The following is an 18,716-nucleotide window of genomic DNA, read 5'->3' as shown; positions in this document are numbered from 1 at the left end:
AGGTGAGGCCAGGCCTGCTGGGGCGGGGCTGGGAGGACGGCAGTGCCACCTCGATCCAAGCGCCGGGCTCCTGCTCCCTGGGTCATTTTGCCAGGCCTTCAGAAGCCCCCTGGTACCCTGTGGCTCACTGCCCGGGTGTACTGCTTCCTACTGCTGCCCTAAAGAATTAGCACAAACATGTCAGCAGAAAATACTACCTTCAGCCTGGACTCTAGAACTAGGGGGTGTCGCTGGAGTGGCTCTGGGGGTCTCACGTTAGGGCACAGGCAGGCCTTCGTTCCTTGGGGGCCATGGGGAGCAGCCATGCCCTGCACAAGTCTCTGCAGGCTCATGGGCTTCCTGGAGTCCCTTGGCTTGTGGTCCCGTCCTCCACCTTCGAAGCAGGAATACCAGCCTGAGCTTGCACTGCTGTCTCCGGGTCTCCCCGTCCTGTCTCCCGCTCCCGCTTCATGCTAAGGGCTGGTCAGATGGGTGCAGACCCTCCATGTGCCCGGTGGCCCTGGGCCCATGTGCACTTAGCCTCCGCCTGTCAAGGGCCATGGGTTTGCCTGGGTATATCTGGGGTGAGGGATTATCCTACCTACTCCAGTCCACACACAGGCCCCAAGTCTGCATGGCAGCACTGAGCCCAGCCCAGCCATGCAGCCCTCAGTCACACCCTGCACGTTACGCCCGCTGCGGCCCGTCCTGGTGCACAGCCCTTCAGCCTGCCGGCCGTGAACTAGGAGACAGGTTGCACAACCCTCGGTCCCAGGGACAGGGCTGATGGGAAGCCAGTCCTAGATGTGATGGGCAGCTCAAGGCTTGCCCTGGCATACACACCTTAACCTCGGGCCAGCCTTTCTTTTTGAAAATCAGCAAGAGTGATTTTTGTAAAAAAAAAAAAAAAAAAAAAAAAAAAACTGGACAGTTTCGTTACTTCTTTTGCGGGCCCAGCAGCCTCCGCTTCATTTAGCCCCCAGCCTTGCAGGCCCAGCAGGCAGGTTTCTGATTTCTGATGACGGTTCTTGAGAACTTTGTGGAGTGCTGGGACATGCCTATAATCCCAGCACTTGGGAGGCTGAGGTGGGAGGATCACAAGTTCAAGACCAGCCTCCACAACTTAACGAGATTCCCAGCAACTAAATGAGACCCTATTTGGAAAAGAAAAAAGAAAAAAAAAAATAAGGCTGAAGGAGTAACTTGGAGATAGAATGTTCCTAGGTTGAATGACCAGTACCAATAAAATAAAATAAAATCACCTGTGGGGCTCCATGGATCCTACAGCAACTGGCTTCCCCGTGAGATAGAGGCTACCCACAGGCCCTTCCAAGGTGGTTTTCCCTCTATCTGTGGCTTCTGTTTAGATGACCACGACCCCTCGGTGTGGTGGCACCGACCTTCTCACCTTCCTAAGGCCTGAGCAAAGGCCTCACCCGGGGGTTGCCTGGTTCCGGGCCCCCTGCCGTTCTGATGCGCACACGTTTCCTGGGTCGGCAAGCGCCAGCTCCCTCTGCCTAGTGGCTCTTCCCTCCCTGCGCTGACCAGCAGGTTGCGCCCTCCGCGGCTGGGAGGCTCCTCTGTTCCCAAGCCCTGCTTCTGCACTGTCGAATTCCCAGCATGCGGCGCACCCTCTGTCCCCAGCCTCCCAGGCCTCTCCCACTCTCCTCTTGCGGACCAACCGGTGCGACAACTAAGCACTGTCAGGTGAGCCGGTCTCCCTCCGCCGCGCCCGGCATCCCTCCGCGCTGGGAGCTGGCTTTCTCTGTCATGCTTCAGGAGCCTCCAGCCTCAGCCCAGCGCCCAATTCCAAGGCCACGTCCACATCCACGTCACTCACTCCTGGGACCATATGCATTCATTCCCTATACTTGCAGTTACCAAACACTTAGTAGCTTCAGAGAAAACCAACTTGTGACCTTACAGCTCCGGAGGTCAGAAATCTAAAATGTCTGCCCGGCTCAGATGAGTTTAATTTTTTTTTTTTGGGGGGGGGGGTGGTACTGGGGTGGAACCCAGAAGCTTTCTACCTCCGGGCTATACTCCCAGACCTTTTTTATATTTTATTTGGAAATAGGGTCTCACTAAGTAGCTGAGGCTGGCTTCGAACCCGTGCGATCCTCCTGTCTCAGTCTCCCAAGCGCGGGGATTACAAGGGTGTGCCGCCCTTCACGCCTGGCTTCAGATGGGTTTAAGATCGGCATGGCTGGTCCTTTCTGGAGGCTCGGGGCAGGAATGTCTTCTCCCAGCTTGCAGAGGCCCTTCTGCCATCTGCCTGCTGAGGCTCGGGCTGCCACCCTCAAGTTCCTTATCTCACGCCCCTCCTCACGTTTAAGGCCCCTACGACGACCTTGGCCCACTCGGATGATCTGGGATGTCCGCACCTCCAGGTCAGCAATGAGAAAGCTCAATTCCACCTGTGATCCCCCGGAGTACAGCAGTTCCAAGGATTAGAACCTATGCACCTATGGGCCACCACCATGCCACCTGCCTGCATGCACTGGCACTTCAGGGCAGACGTGCCACCCCCCGCCTGTACGGGCAGGGAAACCGAGGCCCTAGTTGGCTGGGATGCTGTGGGTCTCGCGCACTGTGCCCTCTGGATGGCACCCCAGGCTGTCAACTATGCCTGGCAGGACACTGCCCCAGAACGGCTGCTCCAGGCCTGTCCGGCTGCCGCCCCTCCTCGGCGGGCCTCGGTGCCCCGATTGCCCGGGAATCCCGCAACTCCTTCCCGAGTCAGACCAGCAGGAATCCCGGTACCTCCCTGTGGGCGTTCTGGAGCTTCCGGAGGTGCCCCGCACCCACCTGCATGCTCTGCCCCTGGAGGCCCGAGTGCTCCCAGCATCCCCAGCACCCCACACGGCTCTCCCTCCCTACCTCTGCTACCAGCTTCCATCCCGCAGCCGCACTGGGCAGCCGGGCCCTGGCGCACGCCACATGTGCTCCTGCAGGGCTAGCGCGGCCCAGCTCCCCACATGCCCGAACGGCTGATGCTGAGCACCACGGCGCCAGGCCAGGCTCTGCTGCTCTTGCTGTCCCCTGCCACCACGGCGCCCTCGGGCTCCAACACCAGCGCCAGAGGTCAGGTTCCATGGGCGCCGCAGCCCTCCCTGGGGGCCATGCCGAGACGGGCGGCACCACAGATGGGAGGCTTGGCTTGTGCAGCCCAGTGGACTCCGTCCCAGGCACCGAGTCAGCAGGCTTGGGTTGGTTTGGACACCAGCGAGTTTCAAGCTGTCCCTAGCTGACCCAAGTATAGCCCAAGGTCAAGGAGCTAGCATGGGTTGGAAGGCGGGGCCAGGCTGTGAACACCTCAGGGTGCCCTTGAATTTTCTGGGGAGTCCCAGAGCTATCAGGTGAGGGGCAGTCCTCAGGGGGAGGAGGAGGAGAGGTCATCTCTACCAAGAAGCCTGCTGCAAGGCTCCAGAGAAAAGGTAAGTGCGGCTGGCCCAGTGGCCACGGGGAGCTGGAGGTCACCGTGGGAGCAGAGACGGTAGGGAAGCTGGGGGCTGGGCTGGAGGCGAGGGGAGCAGCAGACTCAGCAGTGGGCCAGTGTGAGGCACGTGTGTGGGCCGGGCACCCCAGGAACCAACCACAGAGCAGTGCTCCCAGTCATTACACAGCAGGCGCCTAGGGCCTGGGGTCTTGTCACCTGCCCCTGCACTGGCCGGGCCCCTGTGCTTGGGTCCTGGGGAGCCCTTCCCCCGGTGTTTCCCCAGGCCCCACCTCTGCTGCACACTGCTGTCCCCTAGGTCAAACAGGAGCCCTCAGACGGGGCCTCCGGCCACATCTTAGGCCGGCCAAGAGGCGGTCAGGCAGTTTGGGACCCTCCGCCCTCCCAAGTGCCCCAGGGCTCGCGACCAGCAACCCTGGACACCGCAGGGCCACCCACTGGAAGGAAGGAACCACCAGGCGAGGACACGCACGAGGCTGACCTGAGAGAACTCTTTATTACGACTGAACAGAGGAACTAAAGCAGGTCTCTGCCTTCAGCTGACAGCTGCGTCCGCACAGGGCCTCGCCCACCCCGGCCCCAGCCTCGCCTGTACACCTCAGGCCCCCCAGCAGCGGGAGGCAGCAAGAAGGGGGATGGGAGCAAGCAGCAGGTGTGGGCCTCGGGCTGTCCTGGGCCTCCCCACCCCAGCCACACAGAGCCACCAGAGCCAGGACCCCAGCAAGGCCGGGGCGGGGTGGAGGAGGGTCTCTGCGAAAGGGAGCCCCCCCAAACAGAGCAGAAGCCCAGGTCTGCGGGCCAAGCCTCCCACAGTGCTTCTTTTCAAGCAGTGGAGCCTCCTAGGGCGGGGGTCAGGGCTGGGGAAGGGGCCACACAGAAGACCCTAGAAAGGAACCCCACAGAAGGAAACTCAGACGCCAGTCCAATGCATGTTTGTTGAATGAGCGAATGAATCCAAAGGCTCTTCACTACCAACATCCACCCAACAGGGGAGCAGCGCAGCCCGCGGCGTCTGCGGAGCCCACCCTCGCCCTCGGGCGGCCCGGGCCTCGGACCTCGCCGCCAGCGCGCCCGGGCGCGCGTGCGCACACGCAGACACATGGTCGTCTCTTTGCAATGTGCACCCCTGTCCGGCCCTGGGGGCTCATCTCTCCTTCACGTGGTTCTGTGCCCCCGGGGCCCCGCTGCCAGCCCCCTCGCCCCCGCCGCCGCCCCCGCCGGGGCCGCTGCACAGCACCTCGGTGAGGTCGTCCATGACGGCGGTCTCTTTGGGGTCGAGCAGGTTGAACTCCCTGGCGAAGAGGATGAAGTGGACATACAGTGTGTTCAAGTGTCCGTGCAGCTCGAGGGCCAGCGTCTCCTTGAAGTGGGCCCAGTAGATGTGGCCCAGCACGTGGAACAGGTACTTGCAGATCTTCTTCACCAAGGACTCGAAGGAGCTGGGGAATTCTCTGCCTGGGGGGAGGCCGCGTGTCACAGGCCGCAAGGAGGCCGCAAGGAGGCCGGCCGGGCACACACACCTTCTCTGCTCGCGGCCCTGTGGCCCGAGGGAGGCTGCCGAGTGGCCTCAGGGTGAGGCCGGCCTGTGGTGCTCTCCCTGGAGCTCGGCCCATGTTGCTCTGCGTGACTGGCACTGGGGAGGGCGACGGAGTGCGGGCAAGTCCTACTGGCCAGACGCCGCCCCGGCCCTTCCGGGTCTGGATGCTCAGCTGGGACGGCCTCGCTGGGGAGCGCCAGTGGTGGAGGCCGAGAGCCCAGTTATGGCCCCCTGCCAGCGTGCGGGTGGCAGCTGACCAGGCTGGCTGAGCCCTGCCACGGCGTGCTGGCTTCGCCCTCAGCCCCCCGTGCCACTGCTGGGCGGGCCACACAGCCGCCACCCCATGCTGCCCCCACCTGCCCACCCGAGGCGGCAGCCACACACATACCGTACTTTGTGGGGAACACGTCCTCGTCAGTTACCAGCTTCTGCACGGAGCTCATGACGAAGTCCACGTACTGGGGAGCCGTGCACTTGACCTTCTTCCCCCGCTCATCATACCAGTAGTACTGTCTGTGGACACAGAGACCACGGTCCAGGGAGCTGCCGCATCGGCCCCGACCCGCCTGCTCCCGGGCACACTGCAGCGCTCATGGGCGGCGAAAGCTGCACCAGGGTCACGGACCACGGCTGTGCTAATGGACGGCACCCGCCTAGGGACCAACAGCGGGACACGAGCACGGCCATCTTCCCTCTGCTCCAACATGCCTTCAAGCTTGACTTTTTTTTTTTTTTTTTTTTTGGCTGGTACTGGGGTTCCTGGCAGCCCTTCTACCTCCGGGCTACACTCCCAGACCCATTTTTATATTTTTATTTGGAAACAGGGTCTCTTAAGTCAGCGAGGCTGGCTTTGAACCTGCGCGATCCTCCTGTCTCCACCTTCCAAGTGCAGGTATTACAAGTGTGCGCCACCACACCCAGCCAAGCTTGACTCTTTAACAGACGTGAACTGCCCTGAGATTGTCTGGGTGCCCGTCTCTGCCCAGGAGGCAGCCTGGACTTGGGATGAGTCAGCGCCCAGGCCTCTGGTATCACTGCTCCCACCACTCGAGGCACCGCAGCCCTTCCCCAGCCTGAGCATGGCGGCCGTTCTCATGACTGCCAGCCCTGGGTGGGCCGGTGCTGGGGGCCAGGACAGGTGAGGGGTACACAGCTGTGCACAGCTCCAGGCGACCCAGCGTCTGTCCAAAAGAGCTCACGCTCCCCTCCCGGCGCCCTGCCCAGACTGGATTCCCACGGGAGCTCGCGCTGGCGAGGATCGCCGGGCCCCCGGCCTGGCAGAAGCCTCTGGGGTCTGGCCACCCATCCCCTCATGCCAATGGGACATCATCCCTGTGTGCACAGCTGCTGGGCACCCATCGCTTGCCTGCTGGGGAACAGCTGGGGTCTTTCCACTTGGGGCACGTACAGTCCAAGCCATGTGTACACTCCTGCATGGGCTTCTGTGTGCACATGAGCTTTCATGTCTCCAGGGCAGATCCCCAGGGGTCACTGGGTCACGGTCGGCATGTGTGTTCTTTCACAAGAACCTGCCAATCACCATGCGGATTGGCCGCGGCCGGCTTGCAGGCTGCAGTCCTCTCCCTCCCGGCACCTGGTGCTCACACAGGTGTGCTTGGCAGGCGTGCGAGCGGGGCCACCTCGTGGCTTTAGGCTATAGGTCTCGAGTTGCCAGGGACGCTGGGCACCCCACTGGCTCTGCCGCCCTCACACGCGCTTTGGTGAACGGTGTCCCAGCCCTCTCGCCCACTATACACTGGGCTGTTTTCCTCTCGGCGCTTGGGAGCTTTTTATATAGTGTGCAGTATGTGACTTGCCCTCTCTGGCGTATGGCTAGTCTTCTTGTCTTGACCGTCTCCTCGCACGGCACGACCTCTAAGTCTCACGGAGCCCAGGAATGGTCCCCTGGTGCCAGGCCATGGGCTGTCCTCCCACGCCCTCCCGAGTCTTGGGGAGGCCTCGGTGCCCGGCGAGGCGCAGGCCAGTGCTCTCTTCCTTTCTCCTGTGCACTGCTGGTGCCGGCCTTGGCAGCACTCGTTGAACAGATGGTTCTTTCTGAGTTCTCGGCTATCTTTGTCAGAAACCGAGAGGCCACACTTGTGGGTTCCTTCAGAATTCTGCTCTAACCCATGGATCTGCCTGGCTCCCTGGCCAGCACCACACTGTCTTTTTTTCTTTTTTCTTTTTGTGGTACTGGGGATGGAACCCAGGGGCATTCTACCTCCAAGCTACACCCCCAGCCCTATTTTTAGTTCTGTATTTGGACACAGGGCCTCACTAAGCTGAGGCTGGCCATGAACTGTGATCCCCCGTCTCAGCCTCTCAAGTACTGGTATTCCAAGCGTGTCACCACGCCCGCGGCACTGGCTAATTACTGCTTTTACAGCAGTCTTACAGTGTGGGGCTCCTCTGGCTCCATTCTTGTTTCAAGCCACTGCAGAGCTCCTGGCACTGTGCCCCTCCGTGTACATCTCAGGACTGGTCTACGGCTCTAAGCGCTACTGGGATTTTGACGGACCATATAAACCAACGACTGACTTGGGGCAGCAGTTACACTCTTCGTCCGTTCACATACTCAACTCATGTCTCTCCCTTATGTAGGTCATCTTTTTGGCGGTCCTGGGGTTCCTGGAAGCCCTTCTACCTCCGGGCTACACTCCCAGACCTATTTTATACTTTTTTATTTTTGGTAACACGGTCTCTTAAACCAGTGCGGCTGGCTTCGAACCTGCGCGATCCTCCTGTCTCTGCCTCCCAAGCGCAGGGGTTACAAGCTACGTGCCCAGACTAATTTTATTTCTTCTTTGGAAACAGGGTCTCTCTAGGCTGCTGTGAGTTTCTACTTGCTAAGGCTATGCTTGAACCTGGTCCTCCTGCCTCAGTCTCCGAAGGTCTAGGATCACAAGTGTGAGCCTCCATGCCTGGCTTCTTTGTATTGTGTGTGTGTGTGTGTGCGGGTCTGGGGATGGAACCCAGGGGCATTCGACCTCTGAGCTACACCCCCTGCCCTGTTTTTTATTCTTTATTTTGAAACAGGGTCTCACTGAGTTGCAGAGGGCCTCGCTAAGTAGCTTGAGGCTGTCCACAAACCGCGATCCTCCGGTCTCAGCCTCCCCAATGCTGGGATTACAAGCACCACACCTGGCTTCCAAATATTAATAATTTATACCTTGACTCGCTTGCATTTTGTGCGGGGGACGGTATTAAAAAGTGAACCAGGGGTATTCTTACCTCTTTACTGCACCCCAACCATATTTTATTTACTTACATTTTTATTTGAAAGAGGTTCTCACTAAGTTGCAGAGTGTCTAAGTTGTGGACACTGGTCTCAAACCCGGAATTCTTCTGTTTCAGCTTCCCTTTTCTCTTCGTATCAATTTTATTAATCTTTTCCAGCAATGATATTTGGTTTCACTGATTCCCATTTTCAAAAGTCAATTTTGGTATCTGCGTATGGTGGCACACACTTGTAATCTCAGTATTTGGGAGGCTGAGGCAGGAGTGCAGGTTTATGGCCAGCCTCAGAACTCAGGAGGTCCTCTGCAACTTAGTGAGACCCTGTTTCAAAATAAAAACTAAAGTAGCCGGGCGTGGTGGCGCAGGCTTGTAATCCCCGCGCTTGGGAGGCAGAGACAGGAGGATCGCGCAGGTTCGAAGCCAGCCGCGCGCGCTGGCTTAGGAGACCCTGTTTCCAAATCAAAATGTAAAAATAGGTCTGGGAGTGTAGCCCGGAGGTAGAAGGGCTTCCAGGAACCCCAGTACCACCAAAAAAATAAATAAATAAATAAATAAATAAATAAATAAATAAATACTAAAGTAGGGGTAGAAGTATTGCTCAGAGGCTCAGAGGTAGAATGTCCCGGGGTTCCATCCTCAGAACCAAGAAAAGAAAAGAAAAGAAAAGAAAAGAAAAGAAAAGAAAAGAAAAGAAAAGAAAAGAAAAGAAAGAGAAGAGAAGAGAAGAGAAGAGAAGAGAAGAGAAGAGAAGAGATCGCTCTTGGGACGGGAGATTCTGCTGACTGTGCTCTCCTTTCTTCTGCTGGATTTGGGTTGATTTTGCACTTTCCCTTGTTTCTTAAGACTGAAATCTAGATTCCTAACTAGATCTCTCTCTGGTCCTCTCCAGCCCGTCAGCTTGCTGAAGCCCACCCTGCTGGCTCCTCGGCCCTGCTCCGGGGCCTGGCGGCTGCTCAGGCCCCAGAACCCCTAAGTGCCTGGAGACCTTCATTCTTCGTCTTTCTGCCACTGGCTTCCAGCTTAACGTCACTGTGGTTGTGTAACCTGGTGTGCCTTGATTCTTTAAAGTAAGTCAAGGGCTCTTCTGTGGAGGAGGATGTGATCTCCTCTGGAGAACTTGAACAGAGAACGCCTTCTGCTGCTGAAGCCGGGGTGCCCTCGCGTGCCCCGCGGCTGTCCTCACACCCCAGGCAGAGCGTGGTGCGCACAGACCCAGGACCACTACTTCTGCTTCAAGAGCACACCTTTTGCCCCCCCTTTGTAGTACTAAGATCGAATCCAGAGTTCTACCTTCGCCCCCAGCCCTATTTAATTTTTTTCTTTTTGAAACAGGGTCTAAGTTGCTAAGGGCCTGCTAAGCTGCCGAGTCTGTCCTCAAAACTGCCATCCTCCTGTCTCAGCTTCCCAAATGCTGGGATCACAGGCTGTGCCATCACACTGGGCTGAGCTGACCTTTATGTTTTTCTTCTTTGCAGTACTGGGGATTGAACCCAGGGGCATTCTACCTCTGAGCTATACCCTCTGCCCTATTTTATTCTTTTTGTGTGTGTGGTTTTGGAACCCAAAGACATTCTAACCTTGAGCTACACCCCAGCCCGATTTTACTTATTTGAAAAGTCTTGTTAGGTTGATGAGAGTCACTGCTTCCGGAGGCTGCCCTCAAACCTGCCGTCTTCCTCTCAGCCTCCCTACTGAGATTACAGGGGAGTGTTACTACTGGACGCCCCAGCTGTTCTTTATTTTGAAACAAAGTCTCCTAAGTTGTGGAGGGCCTCACAAGTCGCTGAGGCTGGCTGCAAACCTGCATCCTCCTGTCTCAGCCTCCCGAGTACTGGGATGGCAAGGCGCCCATGCCCGGCAGGCTGGCCCTCTTCTAACGCGACCTCCCTCCTCGCTGCTGGCCGCGTCCCCTGCTGAGTCTCTGCCGCTGAACACACAGCTGCTCGGGCTCCCTCCTTGGCTTGTCTCTTTCCATCCTCCTACCCTGGGCCTCCACATCACTGCACTTAGGGTGATGCCATGGCCTGCAGGCCTGTGCCCTCCAAATCTGAATCCGTAAGTGAACCCTCACTCCCAAGACCACGGTGTTAGGAGGCAGGCCTCAGGTGGGGGACCAGGCTGTGGTGGAGCCAGAGCCGTTATAAAAGAGGTTCGGGGAGGGCCTCAGCAGCCAGTCTGTGAACCTCACCCACGGGGCAGGCAGGCCTTCCCCTCCTCTGGGTCAGCACCCAGCAGGCGCTGCACGCTCGTTCCTGGCGCAGTCCCCCGAGGCTTGTTCCGCTCCTCAAATCCAGAGGCCAGCTTCTGTGGGCAGCGCTCGGCCAGGGATCGGCAGCCTCAGCCGCACTCTCTCCTGCCCTGGACGCCAGTGCCGGCCTTTCCGTGCTGCCCTTTTACCATCTACTGGCTTTCCAGGTATGGTAACAAGTTTCTCTTCTCTCCGTGTGTCACCACAGTGGGGCACAGACACGCCCCGGCCTGGCACAGGCCCTCCCAGGAGCCGGGCAGGCCAGCCAGTCGGCGTGAGGGATGGCAAGGGGCTCTGACCCACCCCTTCTCCCTTTCTAACTAGTCTGTTTCCACTCCTTGGTCTCAAACGATTCCTAGGAGGGGATTCTAGGAATATTAATTCTTTTTTTTTTTTTTTTGGTGGTACTGGGGTTCCTGGAAACCCTTCTACCTCCAGGCTACACTCCCAGACTTATTTTATATTTTTATTTGGAAAAAGGGTCTCTTAAGCCAGCGAGGCTGGGTTCGAACCTGTGAGATCCTCCTGGCTCTGCCTCCCAAGCGCGGGGATGACAAGCGTGCGCCACCACGCCCGGCAGGAATACTAATTCTTACACAACAAACCCATAGAATGGCACCAGCGAGAGCAAAGAGGCGTCTCTGCTGGGCTGCTTCTCCAGTGGTCTGCCCAGCCAAACAGATCCAGGACCAACAAGCACGTGGGCATGGGAGTGCCAGAGATGCTGGGCAGGCCGGCCCGCGACGCCAGGACACTGCGTGACTGGCCTGCACCCTCCTTAGCCAGGCTGGACACTCTTTCAAGTGCTGCTCCTGCCGGCCATCAGGATCGGTCACAGGGACAGCACTACAGGCCACCTTGGTTCTACCCATGCTGAGCCATTCTCTCTAGTGACGCCTGGTGGGACACCTGAGCCTCCAAGGTGAACAGCTGTCACTGCACTGGCCCAGGCCAACCCGCGGGGCCATGGGGTGGGGTACTGCCACCTGCTCTGCTGACGTTCCTGTAAAGAAGCTCTCACCGTGAGTGCTCTGGGGACCTCGCCTGGAAAGCTGTGTCTACAAGCAGAATGCCTTCAGACAGGATGCATGCGTGTGCAAACACACACACATACACCTGTTCATGAGTCTGCGACGTCCTGACAATAAGGAGACATCTGAAAAGAGCTGCCCCCTTCCCGCTGCACCCCACCTGGGCTGAGCCCTGGAAGACATGGCCTTCCACAGTGCCCCTCCTGGCCACAACATGGGTGAGAGGCCGCGCAGCCCTCCGGAACACGCCCACCGCAGAACCAGGTCGTGAGTGAGGAGGTGTCTCCACAAAGCAGCCTGCTCAGCCAGGCCCGAGGCTCCCTCCCAGCTCAGGAACCACGCCCTGCAGACATTCCTGCCTGCTGACCTCAGAGGCTCCCGGCACCCCGTCCCAGCAGGGCAGGGTGTTGCGGAGAATGCCAACCTGAGACGTTTGCGGCAGGGCCAACCACAGCCCACCCCAGGCCCCCACCGAGGTGCAGCTACCCGCTCACTACTCACGTGTTACACACCGCCATCGTCTGACACGTCTCTCCTGTGCAAAATTCTGAGATTGTGCTATACTGCAGGTTGATGTGGTGGAAAAACGTCGTTGCTGGAAGGGAAAAGGCTCGTTGAGAAATCTGCGGCGCCCGGCTGTGGGCACAGGGTCGGCCAAGGAGCTCGGGCCTGGCCAGAGGCTGCACCCTCTGGGCGGCAGGCAGGCAGGCAGGCTGCAGGAGCTCCGGCCTCGGGAGGGCTGGCGCAGGGAGGTGGCCGTCCCGCCCGCCCGCACGCACGCACGCCCGCCCGCCCGCACGCACTGTTGCTGGCCAGCCACTCGTTGAGGTCGATCTCGCGGGGCAGCACCACCAGCTCCTTGAACTCAAAGTCGGCGATCCTAGACTTGGCGTGCTCCGGCTCCAGGTACATCTTCTTCTCCTCTGCGGCAGGCTTCTTGCCATTGGGCTTCGCTTTGGACTTCCTGCCATGAGAGAAGGGGAAGCCTGGTCGCTACGAGCCCCACAGGACGCAGAACACACAGGGCCCGAGGACCTTCCCTGCAGGATGGCTCACGGCAGACACCTCAGGAAGGGAGGCGCCCAGGCCCTCAGGGGAATCCGCTCCCTCTGCCAGAGCCCGGCAGGACATGGGGCAGAGTACTCCAGACAGGAAGCTGCCCGCTGCACGCTGCCCTCAGGGCTCTGGCCTGGCCACGGTCCCGTGACTCCCATGTGACTGACCCTGCAGCCACCCTGGCCCACACTGTGAAGCTATGCTCCTGACAGGCCAGCAAGTAGGACACAGGCGGGCATCGCTCGAGTGGCCTGGCCACCAAGGACTCTGGAAGTGTGAGCCTCTGGCAAAGGAGCAAGCCTGGTAGGGGCTGGCCTCACCCAGCGCGTGCACCCTGCGCCCGCATTCACCAAGTACTTGCTGTGTGCCCACCTTGAGGCTTGCCCTACACCCATAGGTGAGCCAGCTCCAGGAGGGTGCATGGCTCAGAGGGGGGTGACCTTGGAAGTCTCAGGTCAAGCCCTCTGGCCACCACCATGTACCCCAAATCACTACCCAGGCACCTCAAGGACACGGGGGCTCAACCCCAGCACCCGAGGTCAGCCCTGGGAAAGCCAGTTTCAGCTGGTCCTTTGTCCCCTCCCGCTAGGCGATCCCGTGACCACCACATAGACCATGCAAGTCCCCCCTCGGGTCTCTCTGACGCACCCACCGAGCCATACAGTCCCGCCCGCCATCCTGCGCAGGGTGCAAAGGAAGGCACAGCAGCCCGGAGCCCCTCACCAGTGCTGAAAGGCAGGGTGCTGCGAGAAGCCAGCCTCCCGAGAAGCACACCCCACCTTCTCCCTAGGCTTTCCTAAGGAGACACAGTTCTTTTTCATAAAACCGTGTTGCCATGTTAACACACAGTGGGCTTGCTGTGGCTCCTTCTAAATGAATTAGTGCGTTAAAAAAATTTTTTTTCCAATACTGGATATGGAACCCAGGGGCCCCTCAGGCCTATTTTCCATTCTTTATTTTTTTAATTAATTAAATTTTTTTTGGGGGGGTGGTACTGGGGTTCCTGGAAACCCTTCTACCTCCGGGCTACACTCCCAGACCTATTTTATATTTTTATTTGGAAACAGGGTCTCTTAGGCAAGAGAGGCTGGCTTCGAACCTGTGCGATCCTACTGTCTCTGCCTCCCAAGTGCAGGGATTACAAGCGTGCGCCACCACGCCTGGTGTTCCATTCTTTATTTTGAAACAGGGTCTCACTGAGTTGCAAAGGGCCTCACTAAAGAGGTGAGGATGGCTGTGAATCCGCAACCATCCTGTCTCAGTCTCCCAAATGCTAGGATTAGAAGCATGCACCACCACGCCCAGCCAAATGTTTTGTTTTCACTTCAACAAAGCAAACATCAGGCGCCCTGGTCCAGCACGAGGTCACTTCTTCAGGCCAGCTGCTCCCCCGCAGCAGCACTGAGCCCGCACGCCTGTACATACCATCTGCAAGTTTCTGATGGCAGCGGGACGGGTGCCAGTGTGCCGACTGGTGGGAAGACCCGGCGGGAACACCAGCGGAGTCGGGAGGCTCACCTAGCAGTGTCATGCAGCAAGTCCACACTGGGCAAAAACGTGTCTAGGAGCAGAGGAGTCTGCCTTGAATCCTCCAGGGGAGCTGCCTCAGGAGGGCGCTGGGGCCGCCGACCTCCACCCTCGCCCTCGAACCCCTCTCAGTGGCGACCATTGCACCAAGATGTGGAGGGGCCTCCTGCCAACCTCTGCAGGCCTGGGCGGGGCGGCGAGGGCAGGCTGCAATCCCCACGGTGCCTGAAGGAAACTAACGTTTCAAGGCTCCGGGGCGACCCTGGGCCAAGTCTGAGAATCGAGGTGAACAGTCCCCATGGCGTGGGCCATCTCTCGCTCTCACGCGAGCAACTGAATTCGTCAATGGCAAACTGATTTTTACAAAACAAGGTGTTCGTCAATACTGCCACCATGCCTGACTAGAAAACGCCACCCTGGTGAGACGCTCAGAGAGGGGATGCCTGGGAGATGCCAAGGCAGCACTGGCTGGAGAGCCGGCCAAGAGGAGCCCGGCCCCAGCGAGGCCACCACGAGGGCGCAAGCGTGGGCCAGACATGGAGGGGAGGCGTAGAACTGGCCGAGGAGCCACCGGTCTCAGCAGGGGCCTCCCTGGGAGCACCCCACCGCTGGGGGCAGCTGGGTCACACGAGAGATGGCTGCCGCAGCCTTGGCCTTCTCCCAACCAGGAGGTGCCTGCAGGTAGCGACCCTGGACACCCCACCAGCATGCCTCCGGGCCGGCGCTCCTGAAGGCGGGACCTCAGCCTGGCTTCTCTTGAGGCCGCAGCCTGTCGCTGCCCTGGTGTCTAATGAAGGTACAGTGCAGGCGTCAGGCCAGGGCAGGGCCGTCCTGAGGACACAGGACACTGAGGCCGGCCAGGATGCATGGTGCTGGATGTGGCCTGGCCTGGGTCTGTCCCTGTCCTCCACAAGCCCAGGAAGGCCACCTGGATGGCTGGTGGGTATGAAAGTCTTTACAACTACCTAACATGTCCTGTTTTTTCCCTCTGGTGTTTTGAGAGGTTGCTGATGGTTTATTTAAGAGAAAGAGGAAAGAAAAACGTTCCCTGAATGCCAGGGAAATGTTTTCCTTTTGGCTTCTCACGGCAGATCTTCGCCTTAAAAGGTGACTGTGTTCAGCCTCCAGGGTGGGGCCAGAGGGGCTGGAGTCGGACAGGGGACAGGGCAGGGCGCAGTCTAGCCGCCTGCCTGGGGCTCTACAAGAGAGGGCACGAGGGCAATGGGGGTCTGCTGTGGCAGAAACACGGCGCAGGCACTCAAGGCCCCTGGCCCAGCATGTGGGCCCCTCAGCCCTGCAGCTGCCAGCCCTTCCAGAGCCACTGGGGAGGAGCTCTGAAGACATCGTCATGGTACTTCCACTCCCAGCCCCAATTCTGTGGCTACTCAGTCAGAAAACCCAGAATCTGATGCCAGGCCTATAGGGCCAGCTGCAGGTGCCAAGCAGAAGGCGCGTCCTCTCCAGGTCCCTGGCCCCAGGATGTCCTCCACCTTCTACACACCCAGCCCTGTGGGCTGAGCCCAGCTCCTCCTGGTGGGCCGTGACTATACGGCAAGGTGGGCTGCAGTGGGGGCTGGCTGCCAACCCATCCCCACGCTCTGGCTCAAGAGCTGTGCCCCTGGGAGCCACAGGTGACGGAACAAGATCCCTCACACCAGCCTGCCTGCCTCTGGGCTGAGGCCACCCTGCCCCCTCTGGTTCTCTGAGGGCCAGAGGAGGGCAGTGCCCAGAACACCTGGCACTCCCTGTGATGGGTAGAGCTCCGGCTGAGGTCAGAAGGCAGCGGGCAGCACCACACTGGGTCCTCGCATCCCACCCCTCCTGGCAGCAACCGTCTTCTAGAACAAGCAAGCAGGCAGGTGCACCCCTCGAGTTCTTCCCCTCGTCTCACTCTGTCCCCACCACCAGGGCCGGGCTAGGCTCCCAGCTCGATGAGCTTTGGGACAACCCTTAGTCGGCCCAAGCTTCTCCGGATCCCAGCCAGAGAGCCTTCTGTCACTCAGCCCCCAGCAGGCCTTGCAAGTGCTGATGGAAGGGCCCCCACAGGACAGCCAGGGGCCCAGCCCCAGCTTCTCTCTTCCCTGGAGGGAGTCGGCGAGGGCATCAGGCCTCTGTGACCCAGTGCCCGTTCCTCTGTCACTCACAGCCTAGCCTGGTGGGGAGAAAAGACCTCCCCAGCACCCAAACTTTGAAACAATCTCTGTCCAGACAGACCAGAGGCTGCCCAGGCCCGTGGCCTTGGTACCCAGGCTGCGCTGCCAGGCAGTCATGTGCCTCTCAGTGAGACCAGACAGTGACCGTGGGCCCCTTCCCAGCTCTTGCATACAGCTCGCAGGGGCAGTGATGTCTCTGGACATGGAGAGAGGACTATGGGTGCAGGGTCTTGGTATGGACAGGACAGAGCCAGTTCTGCAGGGCCAGGCCTCAGCCCACCCACAGCGCTGCTGCAGCCTCTAGGAGGAACCATGCCCCGCTGATTAGGCGGCACCACACTCCTGAGACCAGAGCCCTACAGGTAGCACCCTCCCTCCCCCCTCCCACACGCCACCTGTTGCCCCCCCCCCAATCCCCTGGTGCTGCCCCGGTCAGCGGGCCTCACCGTGACCAGCCCACACACAAAGTGCCCTGGTCTGCCAGGCCCCCACCAAACCAAGTGTCACCCCACTCCAGCTACCACAACGATGCTGTGCTCGCAGCCTCCCGGGGCCGCCCTGATGGAGGGACTCGGAAATTCTAAAAGGCAGGAGGAGGGCAGGAAGGGACAGGGGGAGGGCAGCAGGCACCTTCCTGGGACACTCCCTTGTCCCCGGAGTCCGCAGGACCCACTCTGAGTCCCACGCATCCCCTTCCCAGGCTTCCACCCACACAGACGCAGGAGTGCAGGGTCATCCGGGAGACAGCACCCTGTGGGAAGCGCACAGAGAAAGGCAGCCGAGGCCAGCTCAAGGAGGCCTCTGGCAGGGCAGAGAGCTCCAAGACAGGAGCCAGGGTGGGTGCCTCGAGGCCTCAGGAAGGTAGGGGCAGCTGGATACCTTGCCTTCCTACGCCTGCTGCCTGGGCAGTAGCCGGCTTCCCCACCGCACACCTCATGCTAAAACACACAGGTCAACTCTGGTTCCCACCCAGATTGCTGTGCAGCCTTCCCTGGGGAGGCGAAGGGGTCATGCTGCACAGACAGCTGGACGCACGTGTGCAGAGCTCACCGCCACTGCCCAACGGACGCCACCAGCAGGCTGGGCCCCCAAGCCTCGCTAGTTACAAAGGCAGCAAGGGAAAGGCGGGGGTGTCTACTCTCACTTTTTTTTCCAGTACTGGGGATGGAACCCAGGGGCATTTACCTCCGGGCTATACCTCCGGCCCTATTTTATTCTTTTATTTTGAAACACGGTCTCCGAAGTTGCAGATGACCTCATTAAGTGGCTGAGGCTGGCCACCAACCTGTCTCAGCCTCTCAAGCACTAGGATTGTAAGGGTGTGCCACCACACCCAGCTTACTTTCACTTTAAATGATGACCTACTGAGACAACAGGCAAACGGGACATTCCCGAGCCAAAGGAAAGCCAACCAGGCTCCAAAACGGGACGCATTCCCAGTGTGCCTGGCAGGGCACCGGCCTGCCCGGCCGAGGGGCACAGCTCCACACCTTCACAGTGTGCACACCCACTCATCGGCAAGTTATCTCAAGCGTACCTACACGCACACACCCCAGACTGGGAGGGTACCATTGCGGGTCAGAAAATAGTCAGAAATGTCACTCTGGCAACCCACCACTGGGGCCTATGGTGCCCACCTCGTGTCTCTGGGCCTCAGCACTGGAGGATGGGCTCCGAGTCCCCTGCCTCTGACAGCCCAAGCTCCTGCCTTGGGGACACACAGCCGCCACCAGAACAGGCCAGACAAGCTGCTGCTGGTGAGCCAAGCACTGGCTGTCCAGCAGTCTCTGGGGGGACAGGCAGGCTCCCGGGGTAGGCTGCAGGGAGCCCTGAAGACCACAGCCGTGCTGGTGGGCGCCAAGCGGCCTCCTCTGCTGGATAAGGGCAGCAGAAATGCGGCAGCTAAGGAGGGCCTCCCAGGCCAGCCAGGCAGGACACCCCGGCCCTGGGCAGCACCCCACCCACTATGACACCAGCAGTGCAGCTGCTTTGCCCAGGAGGGAGGCGGCCGTCACCTCCTGAGGGGCCTCCTGTGGGCAGGCTGTTACCTGAGCACCCTGCTGACCGCCTGGAGCACCATTTTGCAGCGCAGTCCGCTTTTGGGGGGCTGGCTGAGCAGCACTCGGTCGGTAGGGAGACTGCAGTGATCTCTGAGCATGGTGTGGGAAGAGCGCAGGCAGGGCTGGGAAGGAGTGAAGAGGCCAGGCCCGCTGCTCTGGGTGCCCTCCCTCGGAAGTGCCCTCCGCCCTCGCTCTGGGCCAATGAGGAGGCCTGCACACACAAACAGCTGCTCCCTCTAGAGCGAGCACAGGGCCGCCCAGGCCAGCCAAACGCAAGACACAGGAGTGCCAGGATGCCTGTGCAGAGCCACGCAGAGCCAGCTGAGCAGGGCAGGGCCCTCAGGCAGGAGGGAGTGGGCAGGCCCACCACAGGAAGGGCCTCTGCGAGCTCTGGCTCACACCCGAGGTCCTCCTGTGCCTCGGCTGGGCTC

General features: G+C 59.7%; 1 protein-coding gene across 1 annotated transcript; it reads right to left on the bottom strand.

Annotated features, from left to right (window-relative positions):
- Positions 1 to 4,580: 4,580 nt before the first annotated feature.
- On the bottom strand, positions 4,581 to 18,383 carry MOB2 (MOB kinase activator 2; the record flags this gene model as incomplete). Its single annotated transcript, XM_080715339.1, has 5 exons — positions 4,581 to 4,887; positions 5,358 to 5,486; positions 11,991 to 12,084; positions 12,293 to 12,453; positions 18,274 to 18,383. The coding sequence occupies 5 exons, from the start codon at positions 18,381 to 18,383 to the stop codon at positions 4,581 to 4,583; spliced, it is 801 nt and encodes a 266-aa protein (XP_080571465.1).
- Between the last annotated feature and the right edge of the window lie 333 nt (positions 18,384 to 18,716).

The sequence above is a fragment of the Muscardinus avellanarius genome, assembly GCF_963383645.1.
Source record: "Muscardinus avellanarius genome assembly, chromosome: 1".
In the NCBI taxonomy this organism is placed as follows: domain Eukaryota; kingdom Metazoa; phylum Chordata; class Mammalia; order Rodentia; family Gliridae; genus Muscardinus; species Muscardinus avellanarius.
This window is presented reverse-complemented; position numbering and strand designations above follow the sequence as displayed.